This window comes from Clupea harengus, chromosome 11, assembly GCF_900700415.2.
Source record: "Clupea harengus chromosome 11, Ch_v2.0.2, whole genome shotgun sequence".
NCBI lineage: Eukaryota > Metazoa > Chordata > Actinopteri > Clupeiformes > Clupeidae > Clupea > Clupea harengus.
This window is the reverse complement of record NC_045162.1, coordinates 9,585,421-9,611,683: the sequence shown is the minus strand read 5'-3', so window position 1 is coordinate 9,611,683 and position 26,263 is coordinate 9,585,421. Positions and strand designations below refer to the sequence as shown.

The following is a 26,263-nucleotide window of genomic DNA, read 5'->3' as shown; positions in this document are numbered from 1 at the left end:
AAAGTGGAACTGGGTGGAAACACCAACTGAAAAATAAATGTATTCCGACAGATTTCATGTGAAAACACCACTGTTATACTATATTATAACTAACCACTATTTTAGCTCTGAAGTTAGTTGTAGTTGCATGCTTTAGCAAAGGACTTGATGGAATGGCGGTCCACACAAAACACACTACGATGGAGAGGGAGAGGGAGGGAGCTGGTTAGGAAATATTGTTCGTAGTGTAGGGTATATTCTGTGTTAGCCGTCTTCAAAGGCGGCGATGTTTGCTCAATGTCCCAGTATCACTTCTTGCTCCGTTCCCTCACCACATGTAGTGGTCGACGCAGGGGCGCAGATGGCACTGGGGACGGGGGGGGGGGGGACAGGCCCCCCCCAGATTTATAGTGACCCCGATCCGTCCCCACCACTCTCCCTACGTAAGGCGACAATCATCAGTTAATAACTCTGCACAGCTGATTAGGCGATGTTAGCGTCCCCCCCAGTTCAAAAATCCCATCTGCACCGCTGGGTCGGCGTCTACACACGGCAAACCCTCAGCAAAACCTGCATCATGTTCTATATGATGTTATTCTCTTCTCTAGCATATGTTACATTTCAGTTATAGGAAGGTAGAATACACAACTTAACATAATGAGTGTCTGGGGGTCTGGTTCAAGCTGAAAGGTGGGCTGTGATAGTAAGGGAAACAGTATGGGGTCTACCTTGATAGGAAAGGTTTGGCTGACCATTTGAATGTTAATGAACATGGTAGAAATGTAATACATTCTTGTGTGGGAGGAATTTACATGAGTTGCAACTACTTAGAAAGTATGTGAAAAACACCAATATTCTTCAACATTAACAGAAAGGGGAAAACACCAATCACTCCAATTTAGACATTAAAACCGAATTCTGCAGACATCTACATCCGTGCATGGAAAACTAGGAGACACCACATAATACACATAACAAGAAAGTACACAGTAAACATCACTCCTGCTACACGCCACAATCAAAGTAGGCACACACAAACAGATACTATTATTTCACTACTTACTACATGTTAAGAAATCAACCAACTACTTATTTTCATTCAAAGACAGAGTAAGTTAAAACTAAATGATTATCACTTTTTTTTCTTTTTCTTTGTTTCAACAGTAGATGTACATTTAGAAATAAGTCAGCACATGCTCATTGTTAACCAACCTTTCTTTATTTCTGAATAAAAATAAAAGTCAGAGACAATACGTATGGGTCATGACAGGACATTTGGCATATTTCAAAACGTAAACATACACACATTCACATATTACAGAGGAATTTATATATGTTTGCACAATATGGGAAACACAAACAAAAGGCAAATACATGGCAATTAAATAAATGCTTTGTAGAAAAAGGGGGGGGGGGACCAAGTGGTGTTTCAGTTGATCATTATGGCACGCAAAATATTCTGTGGTAATAAGAGATGGTCACCCTGTGATGCAGACGGTGTGACAAGTAATACAGGTTAGGAATAACCAAACACACACACACACACACACACACACACACACCACACACACACACACACACACACACACACACACACGCAATGTCAAAATTCATTATACAAACCATGAAAACAATATATCATTGAATACAATGGAATATGACATTTGGTCATGTGATAATCAGAAGAATGTCTATGTGTTCCCATGCAGGTCATGATGTGTGATCTGCATGCATGGTCACCAATGGAAAGATCTTTAAGCTTGAGGCTAACTGTAGCAACATGAGGGTGGGTAAAAACAAACCACAACAGAGAAGTTCAAAGGTAAAATGGAAATAATCACAATGGAGTTATTTTCATAGGAATACAGTGATACATTTGGAAACATAAGATACAATACATTTTAACTCAAAAAGGCAGTAACTGAAAATAGTGGTGTTCCTTAGTCATGAGTGATACATTTACAGAAGAAAAGCAAAGAATACTGTGCTGCAAGTTCATGATCGTCGCAGAATTGCCAAGAAGGAACGAACACTTCGGGAAAAACGGAATGGGCGGGACCTGGAACGTGAGTGAGCGACAGAAAACCAGACAGGAAGTGTGGTTCTGTCTGTTAATGCACTTACTAGCAGTCATACGTCACTGAACATGTATGAGATACATGCTTCACACAGCTAGACTATAGCCTTTAAAAAAATACCAAGAGGATTCTAAAGCTCAGTTACAGAAAATACCCAACCGTGTTTGTGAGAGGCATTCTAACTGTGTGCGAACGGTGTCTATTTGTAACCCTTGTTTAAAAGTATTTCAAACTGAGCAGTCTCCTCCTAACACCTTACAGTAGGCTAACAAAAGGTAGGCTTTGTAGGTGTACCACTTTGCCGAATTCAACATTGATCGAGCAGAGCAGAATTGTGCAATCCGAAGCCATCTAGTTGTGCTCTACTTGCTGTATAACACTAGAGTGCCCTGTACATCATCAGGATTATTCTATTGGCTTCTAAAGTGTTTGTCTGGCCTTTGTTTCTAAAGCAGTTGTACACATAAGTGCATCTAAAAGTGGCCATCAATGCCACTGGAGTTGCATTTTTCATTGTGCTCCTGTGAAGGGTTGCTTACAGTAAACTAACAAGCATTGCATGCTCATAGGAAACAGACACACTAGACAACTGCTTTTTAAGACTGTTTTTTTGTTTGTTCTTGAAATCGGGTTTTAACCGTAGGGGTGCACTTTATGATAAGCACTACAGGACAACTGCAATGCCTTGTGGGTACTGGAGTGCTCGAAGCATTGTGCCACTCTTCTGCTGTTTTAATCTAGTTCCAAAGTGCATATGGGGAGAAGAAAAACCCTACAAATAACAAACTGCCCCAAAGATATGGGGAGGCTCTAAACGTTAGCTTTGTCCTATGTGATGGAAACGCCTGTGCAAGTCATGCTGGGAGATGTAGGCACAGCTAAAAGAGTGATACTGGACTGGCAGGCCCTGCAGGGAGACGGCTATGGTTGAAGCACTTGGTTGAGACTGAGAGCAGTACATTACCACTGTTCCAAGTCAGCCACTGGAGACAAACACACACACACACACAATCGGAGTGTGTAGAAATACACAATGCGGAGAAAGTCGCATAATTTTGACATGCACACAGACACACACAGACATACACACACACACACACACAAACACACAGCCCTAATGCAAAGCCGTGATGAGAAGCTGGCTGAAATCCTGTGCCCTGGATGTTTCAAAGTTTTGAGTTTTGAAGTGAGGGCTCTGCACCAATCAATGCTTGGCCTGTTTGGCCCGCTGGGTGTGGCACTTCATGCAGAGGATCTTGCCGTCCAATGGGAAGCAGCCGTCAGAGTCCGCCTCTATAGACAGGGGTCGGGCACAGTCCTGTCAACGGGCAAATGAAGGAAAAGACACAGCGAATGAGATGGCTGGCGAGCTGAGAGAAGGCCTACTGTAATGGCTTCTTCAATAGTTATCCATCTTCAAATCTTATTTTACTTTAATATTACTTTGTCGATAGGGATATTCAGATTCATATTTTCTGACATTTTTGTAGGTGTCAATACTGAAGTGATCAAGTACTTTCCAGACCTGCTATAGAGGAATGTCATGGTAGTGAGAAGTGTCATGCAGAACCCGAGTCTAAGTGTTGGTGTTGTATTAATGAGGGTGGTGCTGTAATAGTGAGGGTGGTGGTGTTGTACTAATGAGGGTGGTGAAGAGGGGCCCTTACCTCGCATCTGTAGCACTTGAGGTGAAAGTTCTTCTCCAGAGCCACCACCCTCACCGTCTCCTCACTGCCCGCGGCAGGGATGATGGGCTCATTGCAGCTCACGCAGATAGGAGAGAAGCGCCTGAGAGAGAGAGAGAGAGAGAGAGAGAAACCAAGAGGCAGTTACAGCAGCTGCAATGGGTAATAGGAACGGTTCATCCCAGCTGACCTCACTAACTTCTAAAACGGAATGGCAGAACATTTCCATCCTTGTGGCATAATGAAACAGCTGCTTCAAGAACTGCCAACTGTTTACATTCTCAACTATATTCAAAATGGTTACGGTCGTGTACGAATGGAACTGAATTTCAAGCTAAATCTACATATCTATTGTTTGTAGCTGCAATTACATAGAAGCATGTACATTTTTAATCACACAAGCATGCTACTCTGGCATCTCAAACGAGAAACTCCTATGTCTGATTGGTGCAGGGGCTCACCGGTGGTAATCGGGGACGCAGAAGGGGTTGTTATCGTCATCTGTGATGAAGGGCGCCCCCTCCAGGCTGCAGCTGCAGGTGGTGCAGCGGAAACAGTGGGCGTGGAAACACTGGCCCACCGCCTTCAGCACGCGGTCAGTGATCCGCTCACCGCAGCGCGAACACATCGCCAGGGAGTTCTACCGACACACACACACACACACACACACACACACACACACACACACACACACACACACACACACACACACACACACACAAAGTTTAGAAATTCAAGAAGAAAACCATATCTCATACGTATGCATGTTTTTTAGGGACCTGTTGGTAATATTAGTATTCATTCAAATTGAAAGTGTTTTTGCCTGATGTGGGCATATTTGTGTCTCACCACATAGCAGTCCTCACACTGAGGCGTGTTGTCCCTGTCATAGAACTGCATGCCCTGCAGGGGGCGATGGCAGGACATGCAGCAGAAGCACTCGGAGTGGAAGAGCTTGCTCATGGCCTTCACAGCAGGCTGGGTGCGAGACAGGGCCTGCCCACACTTACCGCACATCTCTGAAAAGGAGTGAGAAAGAAAGTTGGCTCGACATTTCTAAGAGTCTGGCCTGGGGGCAAGTGATGTGTACGTCTGTAGAGAGAAACTCATTCGGGCATTTACAATAAAGTGGGAGTAATGCAGGATCGAGTGAGAGGGAGAGAGAAAGAAAGAAAGTCTGCATTATTTCTTCAATTCTTTATCATTTGTTATATGATTATATACAACTGTTGGTGGAAAATGAAGTACATTTACATTAATTCAGATCATGCACAATACTATTTCAGCCTTGCAATAAAGTGGTCATAAATCATAAGAGTATGGGTATCCCCCTGTCGCTTCAGAAGGTGCAAGGAAGTAGAGAGCGAGAGCCTGCAGCTGTCAGACAACACACACACACACAGACAGACACACACACACACGGATGTGCAGCATTTCATTCTGGCCTCCGTGTAATTCCTCAAGGATTTCACACACCATAGGGGCAAGGCCCTGGTGTGGAGCGTCCTGTTACACCGCTCACTTCCCGCTCACTAATGTCCTTCTTGTTATCTGGGGTCATCAGAGTGGTATTCAGTGGACCGACAATAACGTTGTGCCAGTTGATTTTTCTCCTTTTATTTTTGACATAACATAAAAAACATAAAAAAACTAAATAAAAAAAAGGATCCTGTACATTCTGTCCCTAATGTAGCCTTCACCTGGTAGAGTGAGCGAGACTTGTGTGTAGGATTCCAGGATGATGTTATTTCTCATAACACATGCACCACACACACACACACACACACACACACACACACACACACACACACACACACACACACACACACACACACACACACACACACACACACACACACACACACACACACACACACACACACACACACACACACACACACGAGCCTCTGTAGATTTGACCCGTGTGCCACTCTGCATCCAGTGGCATTGCTAATAACTTGACACATGACAACTCGCCCTGAACGTTAAACAGTCATTCTCTAAGGTAATCTTCGTCGTAGTTATTCTGAGAGTTATATATTAAGAGCATGGGTCTGCAACTGGCACATCTCCCTGCTGATCTCTGAGATGGAATGTTTTCAATTATTTGGTCCCAAGTGTGGAGTGGAAGCAGCTACACCTAGTAAACCAATCCAACATTTTGGGTTATCAGACATGTAGATCAAATTATGGTTACTTGGTGGTTGGATGCCAGAGGTCAAGTTGCCTCCTTCACAGTGCTGTCTGATGTACACGATGATCTACACACAATATGATGTCAGCTGCTTACTGACCCGAATACTTAGCTACTTTGGGAAGAGATCTAGCTGATACTTCATAAGCCTGAGATATTTTTTCATCCTACAGGCCTTCATGAAGGGTTGGCAAGCTTTGTGTATACTGAATGTTCGCAATATCCTCATGTCTGCATAGAGGTTGCTCCCGTACAAATATGGTCAGAATTATTAGTTAGTTATTATTAGTCTCCATATGTACAGATATGCATTAAATAAATATCACCAATGTCTGACTTATCTGCTGTAAAATAAAAACTTCTGAAAATCTTTACATTGAAAACTACATAACATACGATTGAGAGTAGGTTTTAGGTTTTGACCGCTGTGGGTTTGACCCTCAGCCCACGACTAGCCTATGTATCGACTGCCGTGCAACTGCCACACAGTGGGCTGGCGAGAGTAAAAACTAGCCTTGACTGCAAGCCACTGATAGCATCGGAAGCGGACCCTCGGCCTGGATCCACACCACAGCGGAGCCAGACTCAGGCCGGCGTCTGTAGCCATCTTGGCCAGGCATTCCCAGGGCCAGGCAATCCCATCCCATCCCATCCCATCCCAGTCATCACTGGCAGAGACGGAGCAAGGCTATTACGGCACAAAGACAGGAGGATGGAGAGAGGAGGGAGTTGGGGAGGGAAAAGGAGAACAAGCATGTCCCAGTGTGGCGCCACGGATCGGCCATTAAGATGGAGGCCGTCGCCATGGAGAGTAGAGAGGGCCGGTTGGAAGCTGACTTGCACAACACATATATCTCCTACACAGCCTGGGTTTGTGTGTGTGTGTGTGTGTGTGTGTGTGTGTGTGTGTGTGTGTGTGTGTGTGTGTGTGTGTGTGTGTCTTGACAGGAAACTGTGGGTTATATATGCAAGTCTGTACATGTGTGTATGTGTGCTTTCAGTGATGGTGTGATGTTTTCTGTGAACGTGTGTGTGTGTGTGTGTGGGGGGGGGGGCTGGATGTATGCACTTGAAGACGTGTGTATGATATTTTGGAGCCTATGTATAGACAACAAAATGTGTCTGCGCGTCTGTGTGTGTACCTGTGGGTGGGGATGTTATCACCGGAGCGTGTGTGTCCATGTCCTTGATGAAGTCATTGGTCAGTCTCTCCAGCTCCTCCACCTCTCGCATGGTGAGAGGCACCCCACCGATCCCTGACCCAGAGCCGGGCGACTAGAGACAGAAACGCCAAACTCAGGGGTTACTGAACAGAACTGAAGAAAGTCTGAGGCAAACAACACTTATACCAGTTATTTCACTGTACATCACCTTGTTTATGGCGTACCAGTGAAGTGGGGCAATCAAAATCGAATGCAAAAGGTTTATAGTTACAATTTATGGTAGCCATCATTGAGAGGAGTTCTCCAATTTAGCATTTGTAAATGGTGAAGGTAAACAGCCGTGTCATTATGTCATTTTCTTAAGTGACATAAATTCAACATCAAACATCAAAATGGCTCTAATGCATTGCAATGACTAGCCTCAAGAAACCTTCAAAGCATTTAAGTGAGTCATTCGACTTTAATGACTTTGAAAGCTCCTTATATTACAGTAATGAAGTAAGTTGAGGCCATATCTACCTTAGCGGGGCTCCTAGCCAGCTGGCTATTGGATGAGCCCGGTGATGTCACAGGCTTGGGCTGAGGTGCAGGAGGAGAGGGCTGCCTCAGATTCTCCTGACTGCCAATGGGAGAGCGTTTGGAGTGATTGACGGCCAGGCCAAACGGTGCGCTTGCAGGAGGGCTGGGGGCCACGGCAGGGGGGGGCGAGGGCGGGGTGTAAGAGCTGGAGAGGACAGGTTTGGGGGCGATAAAGGCAGCAGGGCCGGGGCTGGACCCCCGTGATCCAGCAGAGGAGTTGGCCGCTTTGGGAGAGAAGGACGCATGCTGAGAGGAGGCGAAAGAGGACTTGGGAGCTATGGCTGGCGCTGGAGCTTTGACCAATGGCGGAGCAGAAGCAGGAGCTTTAACCAATGGCGGCGCAGAAGCAGGAGTTTTAACCAATGGTGGCGCAGAAGCAGGCGCTTTAACCAATGGCGGAGCAGAAGCAGGAGTTTTAACCAATGGCGGCGCAGAAGCCGGAGTTTTAACCAATGGCGGAGCAGGAGAAGCAGCTTTGGCCGGTGGCTGAGCAGGGGCAGACGCTGGTTTCTGATTGGCCTGCCGCTGCGTGGTCCGGGCTCGGAGCTCCTCGGCCCAGGGGGCAGGAGGGGGGCGGTCCCCCATCTCGGGAGGCGGGAGGAAAGACAGGGTGGGTTTGGGAGCGGTGGGGGGAGGGGCCACCGGCTTGGGCGCCGGAGCAGAAGAGAACTGACTGGGCATCTGTGAAACAAACAACAACATAAACAAAACGAAAATATAAAAACATAATATATATATATATATAAATAAAGATACAATATAATTGACAAGTGTTAAAAGGATGCAATGACGACGACAACAAGGGTGAAACTACGCTTGGGTCTTGTGTACCTTTGGATTAAAGGGACCGCTGGTCTCCATCTCCGAGAGCATATCAGTCAGAGAGTCCAGCTGTCTGTCAAAGCTCGTCTGTTTCTCCATGAGCCTCTGAGAGACAGAGAGAAAGAAAGAGGGAAAGAGAGAGATGGAAGGACGGACGGAAGGAGAAAGAGGAGGGGGAAATGGATGTTATGAAAGTGACAACAGGCAATGAGCAATTAAGACAAAGATGGAGTCGTGTAGGGAACGACAGGAAGGCGACAAGAGACAAGAGAGTGCAGAGAGTGAGAGAGAGAGAGAGAGAGAGAAAAAGAGAGCAGAGAGAGTGCAGAGAGAAAGAGTGAGAGTGAGAGAGAGTGAGTGCAAAGAGAGTGCAGAGAGAGTGCAGAGAGAGAGAGAGAGAGAGAGAGAGAGAGAGAAAAGGAATTTAATCAGATTGGGAAACATCCCTGGGCATATAATTAACACCCAATTTGATCAAATTATCAAAGACAACAGAAATGTGACTAGTGCTGAATTTCTAATCATGGAAAGTCGAGAGGTGGAAGAAACTGATAGAGCTGTTTCTCTCAGCCTACAGCGCCTTCCACTACAGCTGTGGCCTGTGGGGCCTGTTTGGGCCACAACAACAAACAATATCATAGAAATGGAATAAATAGTATATATAATATATGTATACAAAGTTTTTTTTACTCTAAATATATATGCATGCTTTTGTATTGTTTTGTATTCGATTAATTTGAAGCAGAGTCAAAAAAAGGGAAAATTCTTAAGCATAGAAATAAAGCTGGACAGATTCCCCCTGATCAAAGCGGTGCATTCCTGCATTCCTATAAGGGGAGCAGCTCCCTGTTGAGAGTATGAAGGTGATTTTGAATGTGTCCTAATGATGATCTGTCGTTCTTGAGCAGCTGTGTGTATGTGTGTGTGTGTGTGTGTCTGTGTGTGTGTGTGTGTGTGTGTGTGTGTGTGTGTGTGTGTGTGTGTGTGTGTGTGTGTGTGTGTGTCTCCTTACCTGGTTGTTGTTGTTGGTGGTGGAATTAGACGCAGGAAGTGGTGGGGGAGGGGGAGGAGGGGGAGGGGGAGGAGGAGGAGGTGAGGGGTCAGAGGGTTCAGAGGTGAAATCTTCTGGGGGTGCTGGGAAGGGCAGGTCCTCCACAGCAGGAGGGGGAGGGTCAGGGAATGCAGGAGGAGGGGCTTCATAAGCAGGGGGTGTGGCATCAAGATCAGGGGGAGGGGCGGGCAGCTCCGTGTCATCCAATGGTGGAGGAGGGGGTGGGAAATCTGGGGGTGGGAGGGGCTAGCGTTAAAGCCATGACCATCTTAGCACAAACAAATATAAACAAAAAACAACAACCTCCTTCCTCTTCATTACGGCAACATTTGGTAGCTTGCACACAAGGTCACCATACCATGCCTTTGAGGAAGTGTATGTCGACATCCATTTCCACACGGTCAACAGCAGCCAATAATAACAAAACCATAAACCCGTTCCATTGTGCACAAATCCCTCAATACAAGTTCTCATTCAGCCATGCAATTGTGTGTGTGTGTGTCACCCTTTTTCTTTGTTGTGTGCGTTATCTCCAGGACTGTGAGTAGATAATGGGTAAATGTGCCATTTTCTCAGACCCGCCTTCATGACGACACACTCCAGAACCGGCACTGCGGGTTTAGTGCCACAGCGGTGACCATCAGATAAGTAGCAGCGACTTGTTCTGGACAAGTAGCAGCGAGCTGAGCACTATCTAGCAGGGAATTCTGTAGGTAGATTACTGTAGTGTTCAGGTAGTTGAGCACTATCTAGCGGGGAATTCTGTAGGTAGATTACTGTAGTCTTTAGCTAGTTGAGCACTATCTAGCGGGGAATTCTGTAGGTAGATTACTGTTGTCTTCAGGGAGGTGATTAAGCACAATACTATTCACCTCATTTTATAGCTCATACTCCGACCAAGTCCTTGCTTGCCTCAACGCTTCAAATAACACCTGGTGATTTTCACACACCATTTCACAGAGGGTTACCCCAGGTCAGACACCCTTCCTTCATGGTGGCAACTCACACACACACTCTCTCCCCTGACTCAGCCCACCCTCCAGGCAACCCCTAAACAGCTCGGGGGGTTAATCCTAGTAGTTGGACTACACTCTGTCCACAGTAGATATGCTTCATTTCAGAAGAGAGGCTAATTTAGCTCCTGCAGGATTAATATGGGTGAAAACCAGGCCACATAGTAACGGTTACTCTGAGCCGAGCGCTGGCATCGCGGCAGAGGCGGCGCGGCGCTAATAAACCTGTGGAGCGGATTTACGGAGGCCTTGATACGTGCCACAGCACAGGCAAATCTCCCACCCGTGGCTGAGATTGATCGCTGCATTTGCCTAGCGCCAGCCATCCATCACACGCTGCTGTTTACGTATGCACAGGGCCAACTGGCCGTCGCCAGCACACGTGTTCAAGGTTTCGGTAGACCTACAAACGGAGTTTAAATGAAGGATGGCTTTGTTCTGAGCTACTTCTCTGTGCTAAGAGAGGTACTCAGATGTAGTCAGACTCAAGTCTGTGTGTCATGTCAAAATAAGAGTCTATATAGAGTGTGACGTCACCAGCTTTACCAGTACTTTTTGTAAACAACATCCAAGTGACTTCAGTCATACATACAAGTGGATTCCGTCAATGGATAAACAAAATGAATAAACAAAGTAATGAATTTAAAAATATGGACACGACAGATGTAAAGAACTCTTACCCTCACAAATTGCTGGCGGGGGTGGCGGCATCTCTCCCACTCGACCAATCACACCGGTGCCGACTTGTCCTTTGGGGCGGGGCGGCGCAACCGAAGCAAACTTCTTTGGTTGGTTGTAGAAAGAGGGCGCGGTCACCTTCAGTGACAGTGAAGATGTGACCACCATTGGCTTACTGCTGCTGGAGTCAGCCATGTTGATTTCTGAGATCTGGGGAAAAGGGGGGGGGAAAGGGTTAATAAAAGAAATCGTGGCCTTAGTATGGTACGTCTTCACCCAAAAAATCTGATTAAGATCAACAGAATTTCACTGCCATCACGGGTCTTTACTAGGGTTGGTTCATTGGCTGGGCAGCGGACCTTAAAAACATTATGCTAGGTTGTTATGCCACAGGCACATAAGTATAAACCCATCACACTGTTCACTGAGCATTACAGCCTCCTGTGGTTGGCAGGACCCACTCTGCATTGTGGTTTCCTGGCTACAGTGTTGAATGGCTAAAAAAAGGAGTGAAGCTCAACTGATCTTGAACCCAGCTTACTCATCGACCAACACATCCTGTGTTTTTTTTTTTTTTTTAACCATCTCTTTTCTTCGGAAGATAATTTCACACTTCGTAGCATAGCAACAAAACAACCCTACTGAGTCATTTTCTGATGACAACATGAGTAGAGAGATAGTGCCATGACTGATAAAGTGTTCCTCTGACACATATGCATCATGCAAAAGGACTTCCTGTAACCTGCCGTTAGGCTAACTATAACAAAAAGCATGATCTCTTCCGACTCACATGGCTGATGTTAACTCAGTGAACTTTGGGAGCTGTTCTATTTGCCAAGGGCAGAGACAGAACGGAGGCGAGACCATTAACGCCCAGGTAAAATAATATGCATCAGATGGTTTGAATGACAAGGTGTTTGACAAATTGCTAGTAAGTACAGTTAGCATCCGCAACCTCTGAGAGAGAGAGAAAGAGAGAGAGAGCAAAAAGGCAAACCACGAAGAAAGAGAACAAGAACACAAGCAATCCAACAAGAAAAGAATGCAATAAGTAAGAGTAGCCTTTCCCAACACAGCAGTTTCTGTTTCTTCATTTCCTTCCATGGCTGACTTCACCTTGCAAACAATGACTCCTGAACATGAATAATGATATGTATTTGGTCTACATGCGGTGAGAGAGGAATTCATGTGTGTGTAAGGTGAGGTTACGTTTCTCCACTGTTTAGACTTTGGTGAGGACTGCTGCAGGGTGAGGGGTCAAATCGGTCTCCAGATACAGCACGTACCCTCATGAAAGTAGAACCAGACCGCATAGTAAATCCACACACACCGCTGCCCTTCAACAGGACAACGGTGGGCCAAGCAGACCATTTCTCATAAGCGTTCTTGTGCACGACCACCACGGTTACCAAGGGTCCATCGCTTCAAACACTCTGTCTCCAGTCCACCATATAATGGTGGTAGGGGCTTGACGATGCTTGCTGGAGACAAACCCGAGTGGCTGCAGACTGTAAAGCGCCACTCTTCCCCCTCAGCACAGGCCTCCTGGGTCGCCATGGGGATCCGGCTCGAAACAGTTAAGCTCTTGTGGCGGCTGCATGCGATATGCCCCTGGGGAGCGCTCTGGCCGAGAGTTCGCTTAAATATTTACCTCACACGTGTTTGCTGTTAGAGATGTTGACGTTACCTCACCCCCCAAAAAATCTCCTGCAGCCCCCTTCTTCTTCCTCGATTACCTTACACAGTCAGAGCGTAGGCTCACCCTCCAAGCCACATATGGTTTATGTGCTCGGTGTCATAAGCACCAAATGCAGGCTATACAAGAACTTTTTTTCTTTTCTCATTTAAAACCCTGTAGTTTTTTGAAGAAAAACTTTCATGCAATGTACAGGATTGGATTTACTTCTACCATCTATATGCATGTCGATGTATGACTGTCAATTATGACAATAAAAAAGGTATGACTGATCTCTGTGTGAGGCAAGCGGGCCATGTGCTGCTGGGGGTGCAGTGGCTGTTTATCTCTCATGGGTTCCACCCAACTCAGCAGGAGGAAGACAGAAAAGCCTTATCACCGCCAGCCACACCATCCCCCTGGTGCAGACATATGCCCTCAAAGACGGCCATGCGAAAGGGTGCACTCAATCAAGGGTAGTCCTCCTCGCTCACTGTCTTCGGAGCGCAGTTCTACTGCTTCAGTGAATGTCTTCTGTGTGTGAATGTGTGTGTGTGTGTGTGTGTGTGTGTGTGTGTGTGTGTTTGTGTGTGTGTGTGTGTGTATGTATGTGTGTGTGTGTGTGGATGCGAGGACCGGACCCTGCACTCCGCCGTGGGGCCTCACCCATCCTGTGCGCGACCCTGGGAGATAAGACGCGCGTGGTGCGTCTCGCTCCCCCCGCGTGTTTATTCTGGAGCGAGAGGGAACACGTAGGCAGGGAGCGGGGGAGTGGAGACGGAGGCGAGGCAAGGCCTGACCCGACGGAGCGAGCCAACGAGCGAGCCGGCGGAGTTCAGCGGCTGGGCAAGCGGCGCACTGCCCGAAACCCGAGCGCTGGCTTTGTTGTTGCAGCTCAATCGCCGTGTCATGTCCCATCAGAGTGGATTAGGACCGGCTGTTATGACTGATGCTGGCTGATAAACCTACACTGGACCCAAAGGCAGCCGCAGGAAGAGGGGGGTGGGGAGCGGAATAACAGACACAGAGTGCCGTGATTTGCGATTCACTCTACAGTGTTCACTACTGAGAGCGTCGATTCAGCTCGGGGCTTTTATTTTAGGGCTCTCGAAACGAGCAGGTTGCTCTGAACGGCTGTGACTGTCCTTGGTTGTTTTTAATTGCCCAGAGGTTACAAAGTATCCCCTCGAGACAGCCACTTACTATGTATTCTGCTTGTCTAAAGAAGTGCAGAGAAATGGGCTATTGGGATAAATCCAGTGGTATATTTTCACGTCGGAATCTAAAAGGAAGAAAAAGAAAAGCCCATTTAACGCTTCATTTGGCTGCAACTCCGGCTTCGTTTCGTGTTGGGGCAGGACCCAGTGCGCAAGTGTAAAGTATTCCAGCAATGCAGATGGAACCAAAATCAAGAGGAACGGTGGAAAATTCCGGTTTGCGCCGCTCCGTCCTTCCCCTCGCCGGGGTTTGGGCTGCCTGGGAGCTCTCTGCCTGATTAGAGAATAGGCCTTTTTCTCACTGCCCGGCCCAGATGGCTAAAATTAGCCCTGGTTCTGTCCACTGGAGCCTCGTCTATGAGAAAGGCCTTCGAATTCTCACCCATAAAAATGACCTTTCCCTGAGACAGTAATGTCAAAAAAACAAAAACAACCTGATCTAGTGGGTTATATAAGGATGGCCCTCTCCCCAGCCTCATATTCTCTCCCTGAAGTCCAGGTTTCATCATGGGCCTGACAAATAGCACACACACACACACACACACACACACACACACACACACACACACACACACACACACACACACACACACACACACACACACACAAACTCCCCTACTTTGTTCATTTTAGCCAGGCCCTGACTAATGCAGTGGAGTGCCTCGATGAAATATTTACAGAGTACGGCCAAGAAACGAACAGGCCCATATTACACTTCCCTTCAAAACTTTCAACTCTGATTCACTCCCGCGAGGAAATACTACATAAAACAGCATTGATAAATGAAGTTCATAAGTTTACAGCCTTAGGACAGCTAATAAGAAATGAATAGACTGACAGAACAAATATATGAGGTAGGAGACACCACAGGGCATAGAACTGAGAAGAACTCAGATTAAGGTGAAACCAGTGTCGGCCCTGAAGGGACACCGTAGCATAAGAACTCAGATTAAGGTGAAACCAGTGTTGGCCCTGAAGGGACACCGTAGCATAAGGACTCCTTCCACAGTCTTTGAAAAGCCTCTCACAGACCATCTTTACGGAGAGAATTTGTGGCTGTATGACTCACCCGCCTGCTGGAACATAAATCTCTGATAGCACCAGTTTGAGTGCAGCTAGTGTTTCGCCCTGCTTGATTTGGCAAGGGTCTGGCAGGGTCATCTAAAGCAATGGCATCAGAGCTGTGAGAAAGAAATGGCCGCTGGCTGCTTGACTTTTACAGACGTGATCCAACAACAGTGCCAATGGCTCTTACATGTTCCAGCCAGGTTTACACACAGCGAGATGCTTCATCCCAGGCTACGGATGACTGGTCCCAACTCAGATTTGGGGGATATCAGGGATAAAATTGGGAGGGCGGGCAGAGAGAGAGAGAGAGAGAGAGAGAGAGAGAGAGAGAGAGAGAGAGAGAGAGCAGAAGTCGCTGCTGGATGAGAGCATTCTGGATAGAGCAGAGAGGAGCTAGGCAACAGCAGGGGGGCCAACAGCTGTTGTGTCGGACGGATGTACAGATTCCAGGCCCACAGCCCCCATGACCTGACCCACGCTGCATGACATCATCGCTTTCAGATCAAAACTCAATCAACTGCTTTCCCTCCCCCAAGAGGCTTTCATGTTTTTTTTTAATTTTTTGGCCATGCTGTTGGCAATGGAAAAAAATCTTTATCTGAGGTGCAGCAAATTTTTTCTAGACACTCGATGACACTAATGAACTTAGCAGACTCAAGGCGCTGCAGCATGTGCTTTGGACTGCAGAAACTTTCCATCTTTTCAGGCCGGTCAGGGTGTTCGTTTCCCTGTTTTGTTCCCGGTATGGTCGGGGACATGGTGCTGGTGCAAGTTCTTGCTCTACAGCAGCGTTTAAGGACAGGGCTGCAAGAGACCACGTGGCCACCAGAACAATAACGCCATTAGCTTGGTGAGACTCAAAGCATGAATCTCAGCATTGTCTCAAGGCAGGGCAGTCTTAAGTAGCTAAATGCAGCTGGAAGAAAAACAAAAACAAAAAAACAGGGCAGGTTTTTCAGGAAGCAATGGTGTCTCAAGTCTAAGATAAACAAATTAATTACGTCTCATCTTAGAGGACACTGTACTTTTAGAAGCAAAACCTAAAGGAACTTGACAACCGTTATGAGAACATGAAGAAAGCCATAAGCATAGACATTACAGAAGTTCAAACTGGATAGAGAGTGTGGCCATAAGCATAGACATTACCGAAGTTCAAACTAGATAGAGAGTGTGGCTTAGAGGCTAGTCTTTCTTTTGCCACCCTCCGGGTGGGAGGGCCACACTGAATGGAAGGCTGCTCTTTCACACCACCAGGTTGGGTGTGCCTGTGGTCGGGCTGTGGCTTTTGGTGAGAAGACTCTGCCTTCTGAGAATCAAGTTTCAGTGAGCAGAATACTGACAGATGCGCACACGCACGCACGCACGCACGTACGCACTTTGTGAAATATGCTCTTTCCTGTGATTGGGTAGGCTGTGTGTTCCTGCGGTCAGAAAGAGGAACTGACTATGTGGGGGCAATCGTCCTCTGTGGCTGACAACAGGGAAACAAATGGCGCAACTAAGACACAAGATGCTTCTGGGCCCAATGTCAGCCATACGTCACATTTACAGTTATTCATTTAGCAGACACTTCTATCCAAAGTGACTTAGCCTATAGCATACTGGTAGGCTTGGGTGAGATGTCTGTGTCTGTGTCTGTGTCTGTGTCTGTGTCTGTGTCTGTGTCTGTGTCTGTGTCTGTGTCTGTGTCTGTGTCTGTGTCTGTGTCTGTGTGTCTGTGTGTCTGTGTGTCTGTGTGTCTGTGTGTCTGTGTGTCTGTGTGTGTCTGTGTGTGTCTGTGTGTGTCTGTGTGTCTGTGTGTCTGTGTCTGTATTACACGACAGCCTCCGGCCTACAATTGACTCTGAATGACTTTCAGTGACATCATTTTGTGGAATGTGTGTGAATCCCTCCCTCTTGACGAACGCCTCTTTTCTTCCCGCTGCCCTGGGTTGTAGTGACATCATAATGACAAAGCTGTGTAGACTCCGGCCAGACGTCCGAGATCAGCGAACAAGAACAAACACCCTCTCGAGTGACTCAGCACTGAGCAACCTCGAGTTCAGTGGCTAATCAGAGAGGTGAAGCAATCCGGTGGCTAACAAAGCAAGCAGTCAGGCATCCAGGAAATGCCATGTAATTTGGGGCAACCCTGCTATCGGAGAGCTGGACCTTTGTGGGATTACCAGTCACTCCACAAGGACACACACGGCAGGGGTTGGTCACTATGAAAAAGGGGACCGGAGATCACGCCCACTGTCTGACTGGAAAGCTTTCCACTGGAACTGGTGCTGCCAAAATAAAATCTAAACCCCCCCCCCCCAAAAAAGGGTCTGTGTCTACAATGCTTCGCGTCATGTACACACACAATAGCCGCGTTCTGCTGAGACAAATTAAGAATGTGTGAGGCCACTGGAGAATTCAGTTAAAATTTAACCTAATCTTGCTGCACAGCAATAAACAGCCAGACAACCAAAAAACACAGGGAGTTAACATGCAAATCCGCAGGATTCCTTCTTTGGAGGAAGAAATCTAAATATCCCCTTCAAACCTTTCATTTGCAAACTTTCATAGTTATCTCCATGGTTGCTCGTGGATCACAATCAGGATGCCGCAATTTCAGCTGACTCTCACACCCAAATACCACAACAGACAACTGTTCAAGAATGCTTATTTTTTAAAACTAGCCTGGTAGGATGCCACATTGCAAAATACCATGAATCAAGACTCAACTCAAGGAGAAATTGTAATTCATTAATTCATTCATTCATTGATCGCATGTTTTTGTGAGCAAGTTAAAAACTCGCCACTCACAAAACGACAATGATTCAGGATAACAGCTTCTTATGTTTCCATTCATTAATTAATTAACTATTGTTTATAATGACAGAATTCTAAGATGTTTAGTAGGCCTACAGCTGATCGATCTGACTATTCTGAGGAACTAGAGAGCGTGAACTTCGACGCAAGCCTTCAGCTCACCATATAAGGCTAGTTTTCCCAACACACAGGTGGGCAGGCATAACAAAGAACAGTTTGACTGACAGACTAGTTAGGCTATAGACAATGTGGCCTCAAAGTGTGATGGACAGCAGTTGTGTCTGTGGCCTTTACCTTAACTAGCTATAGGTTTAAATGGCTTAAATTCTAATCCAGTTAAAAAGACACCGGTTGCGAACACTTCAACTTAATACACGTTGCTTATGGCATGTAATGCCCCACCCCATTACATGCTTTTGGTAGGTCTATGATTAGTCAACGATAAATGCCACATGGAAAAATCAGAGAAAACTGCCTAATCAGACCAGGTAATGTGCTAATCCGTACTAACTGACAGCCTCACCGCTGTCCACAAAATATGGCAGTTAAAATACTTAGCTTCGTAGCAGGCCAGCGATAGCTCGCTTACAACGACACACAGACAATGTTACAACCAGCCTCTGAATTGGTAAATGATAGGATAAGCTAACTCATTGTCAACATTAGCTAACGTTAATTTACAGTAACGTAATAGTAACGTTAGACTTAATTGCCAAGTGACATTACACCGACTAATGTATCCTCTTGAAATCACAATCAAACCTACGTCGCTTTATCAATACATAAAAAGACAGCTAACACAGTTAGCTACCAACTTACCACAGCTCGAAACAAGCTTGGCTTGTTGACAGTCTGGGCACTCGCCGAGCAGCACAGAGGTGGCCAGCGATAGCCAATACTTCACATACACTACTACTAACCAGCTACTAACGTTAGCTAGCTGGCTGGCTAATCCCAATGCCTCCGCCTCAATTAAAGTGCCTCCCCTGACATAACCACTCCCTTTTTGAGGTATTTCCTTTCTTGAACTAAGAAGCGATGGTCTTTACATTCTTGCCATTGTGTGTTTTTTTTTGTATTGTTTTAGGTAAACAAGATACCTGGCAATGTGTCTGAAGTTTTTCCTAATCAACTGACTCACTTCCGGTTGAAACTTCCGCATTTCCTTGTCTGGACTTGGAAGACCGATGCCCCTGCATGCTTATGAAGTGGGGGAAAGTTTGTGGGCTGGTAAGGGTAGGCAGACAAAAACACAAAATTGAACTACATATACGTCTCCATACGAAACACGGTATTCAGTGGACAACTGTAAAAGGTCTGTATTATAAAAAAAAAAAACTCACATAAAACATCAACAGAAGACATTTGCGATTGACCTAAAAGATAACTGGTTAATAGGCCTAATCAACACATTCATTGTGTAGATTTGCTGCTGCAGTCACAATTTATTTTGATGATGACATTTCAACAAATACCAAGCCAATCATCAGGTAATTCTCGATGTCATCTGTATATTTTGCTCTTTGAAATCCCACTCAAGTGGGGTATGTTTCATAAACATACCTGTCTGGATTCCTCCGGCAAGTAGATCCAAGCGATTCACAGACTGACTCTGTGCTCCGCTAACTTCTCTCTCTCTCTTACTTCTTCCGCCCCTTTACAGCTGTTGGACCCTCCCCCTTTGGAGAAGGAATGACCGCATCCCTTTCAAACAAGTCTTCTCTCGTTTGACTTTGGCTCAGGACGTGTATATCACTGTGTAAACATCTCTCTCCCTTTCGCTCTCTCTTTCTCTCTCCCTTTCTCTCTCCCTTTCCCTCTCTCTCTCCCTCTCTTTCTTCCTCTCTCATGCCTTTTTTCTCTGTTGTCTTTCACTGCTTGCAGAGTTCTTAGGTTTTGTGTTTCTCAGCACCCCCTTTTTTACCCCTCCCCCTCCACTAGCTCTCTCTCTCTCTCTCCTTCTCACTCACTCTTTCTCCCTCTGTGGATTCCTGAAACATTCTTCATTCTATGACATCAACCATGCCTGCCTTTCCTTGTAAGGTCAGAGTGAGTGAAGGAGAAAGAGAGAAGTGAAGTAAAGAGAGAGAGATAATGGAGGTAGGGGCCTGATTAGATACAGACACTGAAACATTTGGCAAGAGAGGGGGAGCAGAAAGGACACACAGTCCAGCACAAAGAACTTGGCTCAGAAGAGCCATGCCTCATGCTGGAACAACACAGTTGAAGGCACTGGCTCTAAAGGGATTACGGTTCACTTTTGGTGTATGGAAATACCAAGCATGACAGACTTCGACTGCACCAGTAGTTCCCTTTTCTCTGCTGAAAGAGCAGGGTTGCTTAAATGATGCATCCATCGATAAAGTAGTGACATGGGCTGTAAATGCAGTTTGAGTTTGGAACATTATGTTCCCCTTTTTGTAATTGTGGTTCCTCAAACACTCTGAATAATTTCATGGACAAATAAGGATGTGAAGCAAACTATTCACATAGGGAGAGGATAAAACCGCCCATCCTGTACATCTGTTGTGTGCCCGCACGCACACACACACACACACACACTCTCACACACACACACACACACACACACATGTGCACGCACACACACACCCACATGCGCACGCGCACGCGCACACACACACACACACACACACACACACACACACACACACACACACCCACACAATGGATCCTCATGAGGCCCCGATTCAGGTGTCTTTTTCCAAAAGCCTCTTATTACACATGCTTCCTCTTTTTTTCCAGCTCAGATCACATGTGCACCGGTTAAACATTATGAAAGCCAGGCCTCTTTAGTTTAGTGACAGGATTTGCCATTGGACAGGCTTGTTATACTAAGCTCATGTATCATGCTACAAGTGGAGTCCTGAGTTTTGAAGGCTCATAACTAAAGATCAGCAAAGGGACGGTAAAGGCTCTCTCAGGCAGTAGTTGATGTACATTCGGACAGTTTCAGCTCAGGGAGAATTCATGGCCATCAGGCACTTTTTGAGACAGCCACGGGGTCTTTCAGCCAAACTGAAGGTGAGGCTAAACAACGGGAGGCTCTCAAGAATCACAGCCAAGGGTTGCTTGGACAACAGCCAAGACTCTACAAGGAATAGTCTCTCTCTCTCTCTCTCTCTCTCTCTCTCTCTCTCTCTCTCTCTCTCTCTCTCTCTCTCTCTCTCTCTCTCTTTCTCTTTCTCTTTCTCTCTCTCTTCTCTCTCTCTCTCCCCTCTTAAATACTGTAACTGTCAGCAAAACTTAAATATCCCTATTCTGTTTTTCGTTCAACCTGACTCATAGACTGAAAATGAATGGGTCAATCTTTCCATCCCTTGCTTTTATGCCTCCACACTGTGAGTCATGGAGTCACATAGATCACTGAGTTTTTACTGAAGCTTTTGTGCAATATGGCTAGTCAGCTTAAACACAGTGCACAAGCAGGGATAGCTCTTTCAAAGCATCCAACTAACACCCAAAATGTCATTAATTCTAAACTGTGATAGTATCTTATTGAGAAAAGCTCATATAATTTCAGAGAGGCACCTTGTAATGTTTGAAACAGCCTTTCTTTGAATCAATCTACAGTCAGGAGTTATGTTTTAATTTTCTGGACAGCACAAACAAGCAAATGTTGAGCACTGTGTTGCACCACGCTTGGCGGTTTGATTTTGGGCTGATATTCTGCATATGTCCACTAGGGGGACGTGACTGACTCCCTCCTTGTCAGTTGGGCCGATAAATCTTCAGTCTTAAGTCTTCAGGCCTGACAAACACTGGTAAAAGGGAATGAGATAGAGAGAGACTCCTGGTAGACCCATACATACTGATATGTGGAGTGATGGACATGAGCATTTAGCTGAGAGGACAAGAGAGGAGTGAGTGATGGGCGGAGGAACGTGGACACAAACAAGGAAGCGATGTGGACGAACAGATAGTGCTGGGGTCTAGACGTGAGGAGTGTGGGATGAGGGCAGACAGAAAGAGAGAGAGAGAGGGAGAGAGAGAGAGAGAGAAAGGGAGGGAGGGAGAGAGAGAGAGAGAGAGAGAGAGAGGGAAGTAGGGAAAGTGGATCTGAATTATGGAAGAGAGTTGAGATCCCCGGATGCAATATGGCCTTTTTACACCGACGCACACACACACACACACACACACACACACACACACACAGACACACACACACACACTCACATACACACACACACCTCCTCTGTAAAGCATTAAGAATGGTGGGGATTACGTACTGCAGGCAGGCATGTTGATAGAATTGGCAGCTGCAATACAGATGATAGTGTAGAAAAAAGACACACACACACACAACCAGATCCATATCCATTGGTGCACATATATGTGTGTATGTGTGTCTGTACATTGATTGCATGTTTACTCAAAGGGCTATTTGTGATTCAGAAATGATAGAATTTTATGAAGATGTGTATATTTGAATACACACGCAGAGGCTACATTGTATCTCCTTGTGGTGTTTTGATTTTGTGGGTTTGTTTGCCTTTAATTTGAATATGCATGCACGCCTTAGTTTGCATGCATGTTTGTACGCCAGTGTACTTCATGCTTTCATGTGGGAGAGAGTGTGTGTGTGTGTGTGTGAGGGGGGGGGGGTGACAGACCTTACTTTTACATTTTCATGTATTTATTCATCAGACCCTTTTATCCAAACAAATTAACTGAGTGAGCCTGATTACAACCCAAGCAACAGTAGATAGAACAGAAGCCATGGAAATGAAGTGCCACCATCACGCTCAGCGTCAGCGTCACGCTCAGTGCCACCGTCACGCTCAGCGTCAGCGCCACCTGATGACTGTGCACAGCACATAAGTGTGATACAAGTGCAGAGAGAGCTTAAATAAACCTTACATTACATTATAGAAGTAAGTGTCAGGGGCGTAACTATAGAGGGTGCAGCAGGTGCGGCTGCACCTGGGCCTGTGGGTCATGGGGGCCCGTAACCGGGGGGGTTTTCGTGGCCAAGAAAAATATCTGCGCAAAGGGGAGGGGGCGTGGCGGTGACGGTTAGTGACATACCCTGACAATTTCACAGTTTTAAGTGTTGTAGGCTGAATATCTGCGCAGGGGGAGGGGCGTGGTGGCGGTTACAAACATGGGGTACGGGACTGTAAAATGTTTGGGAACCACTGCCTTACGCCACTGACTAGGGCCCGTCATCATAGCCTGCACCTGGGCCCGTCGTAACTACATTACGCCACGGATAAGTGTGTATGCAGAATGCTGCCTTTGTGGTGGGAAGAATTCAGCATTGACAATGTAGTGATTGGGCTTCCATTACTGTGAAGTGGAACAATACTGAAATGCCTTTCTGCAAACACCAGAACACAAGAGCAGACCCTGATCTACCCCTTTCTAATTCTGCCTCTTCCTCCTCTTCATAAACCAGCTACAGCCTCATTAAAACCATTCACTTTTACACAGCAGAATTTAGCAGATCTAAATTAACTGCCGTAATAACAGCAACAGAGTTATCTATTTGCTCATTCAGTGCGGTTTTGTCTTCTGTTCATTCATACGTGCAAATAATATATTGCTGATGTCTCTTGAAATAAATCAGGGAATAAAGCAATATTTCAGAGAGCACCAAAGCCCACACACACCTGAATCAACAAGCATGTTGATTGTCGTAGACCCATTGATTCATGCTTTTGGCAACCTGCAGTACAATACTGGACTACATTTTCTCAGTACATATGCGATTTAGGCATCAAACCTAGTAGCTTGGTGTCAGCCTATCTTGCTCATTTAAATGACAGTCACATGGCCGTGACATTGACTGGCTAAGGTCAAGGATGGAGACATCTCATCAATTTTCTCCTGCCACTTATGCTTCATATTCTGCTCTTTGAAGTACTGAATTCATCTGCAGTTAAACCGGTCATCCAGTTTGAGTCTGGCCTTCTTCTGGTCTCACGTTGAAGGAAGATGCCATGACCTTGAGGAAACAGGTTGTGGGCCTACCTCAGCCCTCGGTATGGGCGAATGTGAAGAATCTGTTATAAATTGCATTTGAATGTATGAGTATCTCATGCATTTCATTTTGCATTAGTGATGTACAGAATAGGACTATCAAAGAAAACAGGAAGAATGAAATCCGTCTCTCTCACACACACACACACACACACACATGCACATCCTCTGTATAATGGCAGGGATAGGTATCAGGTATTCACATCACACCCTTCACCCGTCATCATTCATCTCAGTGCGGTCAGTGGCCATGACTTTTTTTCTTTTGCAATCTGTGGCTTCGTCCTTGTTTGTGTCTGATAGGTCCCAGTAATGAGGAAGGGAATATGACTAATATTCACACAGGTTCACACTTGACAGGCTAAACATCTGTTTTCCCTTTTTGCCAACTGTCCTATTATATTTTCATAAAAGACCATATCAATCTTGCACTCGAATTAGAAAGACAGACACTAAGACGAGCTCTCCCAATTAGCTGGGTGAAGTCGGATAAGAGCAGGACAGTAATTGGAATGAAGGGGCACTGAAGCTGATACACGGCCGCCATCATTCTCAGACAATATTGACGTTATCCCTTCACAAGCCTCGGATTCTAGTATTTCATAATACTCCCACATGGATACCCACACCCAAATACTGTATGTCTCTATGGAAAAGCATTCTACATGGGCACAGCATAAGCCAACACACATACATGTATGCTTGCGAAACAACTGGATATGAAGCCATTCGAATACAAACACAAACAACATAATGCAAAAGCATACACACACACACACATGCAGTCTTATCTCAACCCACTGAACAGACGCCAATATTCTATATATAGTAACAGACGCTCTCCAGAAGGCACTGATGTCAGTGTATACATTTAACATGGAACCTCCCCCTCCCTCTCCTCCTCTGCCCTTCCACCCTTCCCCCTTTCTCATTTCTCACCTCCTCCCTCCACCCCCGCCCCGCCCCGACACACACAAACTCTACCTTGCGATATCTCTTTCTTAGAATACTAATTTTGCCCAACCCAGGCTCCACCACTCGTTCAACATGTCTGAGAGCATCCCCAGTCCTCTCCTCCTGCACACACACACACACACACACACACACACATCGCTGCCTGCCTCCCCTCCTTTGTCTACCTCTCCCTCCACCTCCCCTCCCAGCTGCTCCTCCTCTCTATCTCTCCATCCATCTGTCTCTTGTTTCTCACTTTTTTGCCTGTTGTGTAGTCAAGGGAAAAATATTTGACCAAACCTTCCCATCTCTCTCTCACTCCATCCATTCCTTACACCTTCCCAATTCTGTCTGTGTCATTTAACAGGAGAACACACAGAGAGGCATGCATAAATATATAATAGAAGGTGAAAGGGATGGAGATGTTAAACAGTAGATGTGTGAGGTAATTAAACATGTTTGCAGGTCAGGGCTGCCCTGGGCTGTAGCTGAGATTTGTAGATAAGCAAGCCACTCACACTGTGTGTGTGTGTGTGTGTGTGTGTGTGTGTGTGTGTGTGTGTGTGTGTGTGTGTGTGTGTGTGTGTGTGTGTGTGTGTGTGTGTGTGTGTGTGAATGCTTGTGCGTGTCTCTGCCACAGAGGGAAAAGTACAGAAATAACAATATAGCAGCAAACAGAAAGGACAGAGAGGGAGAGAGAGTTATGAGACAAGTTATGACAGCGGTACAGAAATACACTTTGGGTAGATCTCATGATTTTTCAGAACTATGTCTGAGTTTATGTATGTGTGAAGGAAGAGAGAGAGAGAAGAAGGGAGGGAGGGAGAGAGAGAGAGAAGAAGGGAGGGAGGGAGAGAGAGAGTAAGGAAGGAGTGAGTGCAGGAAACAGCTGTGCTGCAATGTGAAGCCAAAAGCCCACAGAAGAGGGAGACAGAGAGAATCTCCTACTCACATCAGCACAGCAGTGCAGTCGTCTCAGCAACAATGAAAACAATAGAAACCCAATACCCACCATTAACGTACTTACGCATACACACACGCACACATGCTTGCACACACACACACCGGGATAAGATATTTTCTTGGTATTTAATGCTTCAATATAGTTTATATAGAACCTGCATTAAGAAACTGCTTTGCATGTGCATTTAAAAAAAATCTAAAAATGTTGCACCCATAACGATCAAATATTAATAAAGGTATTATTAAAAATGACTAGTAATGATAACAATTACAACAACAACAACTACAAAAATAATAATACTATTACTAGTAATAATATTAATAATAATAAAAAAGGCTTTTACT

General features: G+C 45.9%; 2 protein-coding genes across 2 annotated transcripts; both read right to left on the bottom strand.

Annotated features, from left to right (window-relative positions):
- Positions 1-1,176: 1,176 nt before the first annotated feature.
- LOC105901687 (zyxin-like) lies at positions 1,177-9,552 on the bottom strand. Its single transcript, XM_031575820.1, has 8 exons — positions 9,513-9,552; positions 8,510-8,605; positions 7,619-8,359; positions 7,079-7,211; positions 4,592-4,761; positions 4,204-4,382; positions 3,725-3,845; positions 1,177-3,375 (listed from the first exon to the last, which is right to left on the bottom strand). Exons 2-8 carry the CDS (start codon positions 8,597-8,599, stop codon positions 3,262-3,264), a joined length of 1,548 nt encoding a protein of 515 aa, XP_031431680.1. The 5' UTR covers positions 8,600-8,605; positions 9,513-9,552; the 3' UTR covers positions 1,177-3,261.
- zyx (zyxin) lies at positions 9,067-19,930 on the bottom strand. The gene is made up of 5 exons (XM_031576089.2): positions 19,565-19,930; positions 19,143-19,228; positions 11,245-11,452; positions 9,513-9,781; positions 9,067-9,108 (listed from the first exon to the last, which is right to left on the bottom strand). Exons 2-5 carry the CDS (start codon positions 19,161-19,163, stop codon positions 9,067-9,069), a joined length of 540 nt encoding a protein of 179 aa, XP_031431949.1. The 5' UTR covers positions 19,164-19,228; positions 19,565-19,930.
- Positions 19,931-26,263: the final 6,333 nt, after the last annotated feature.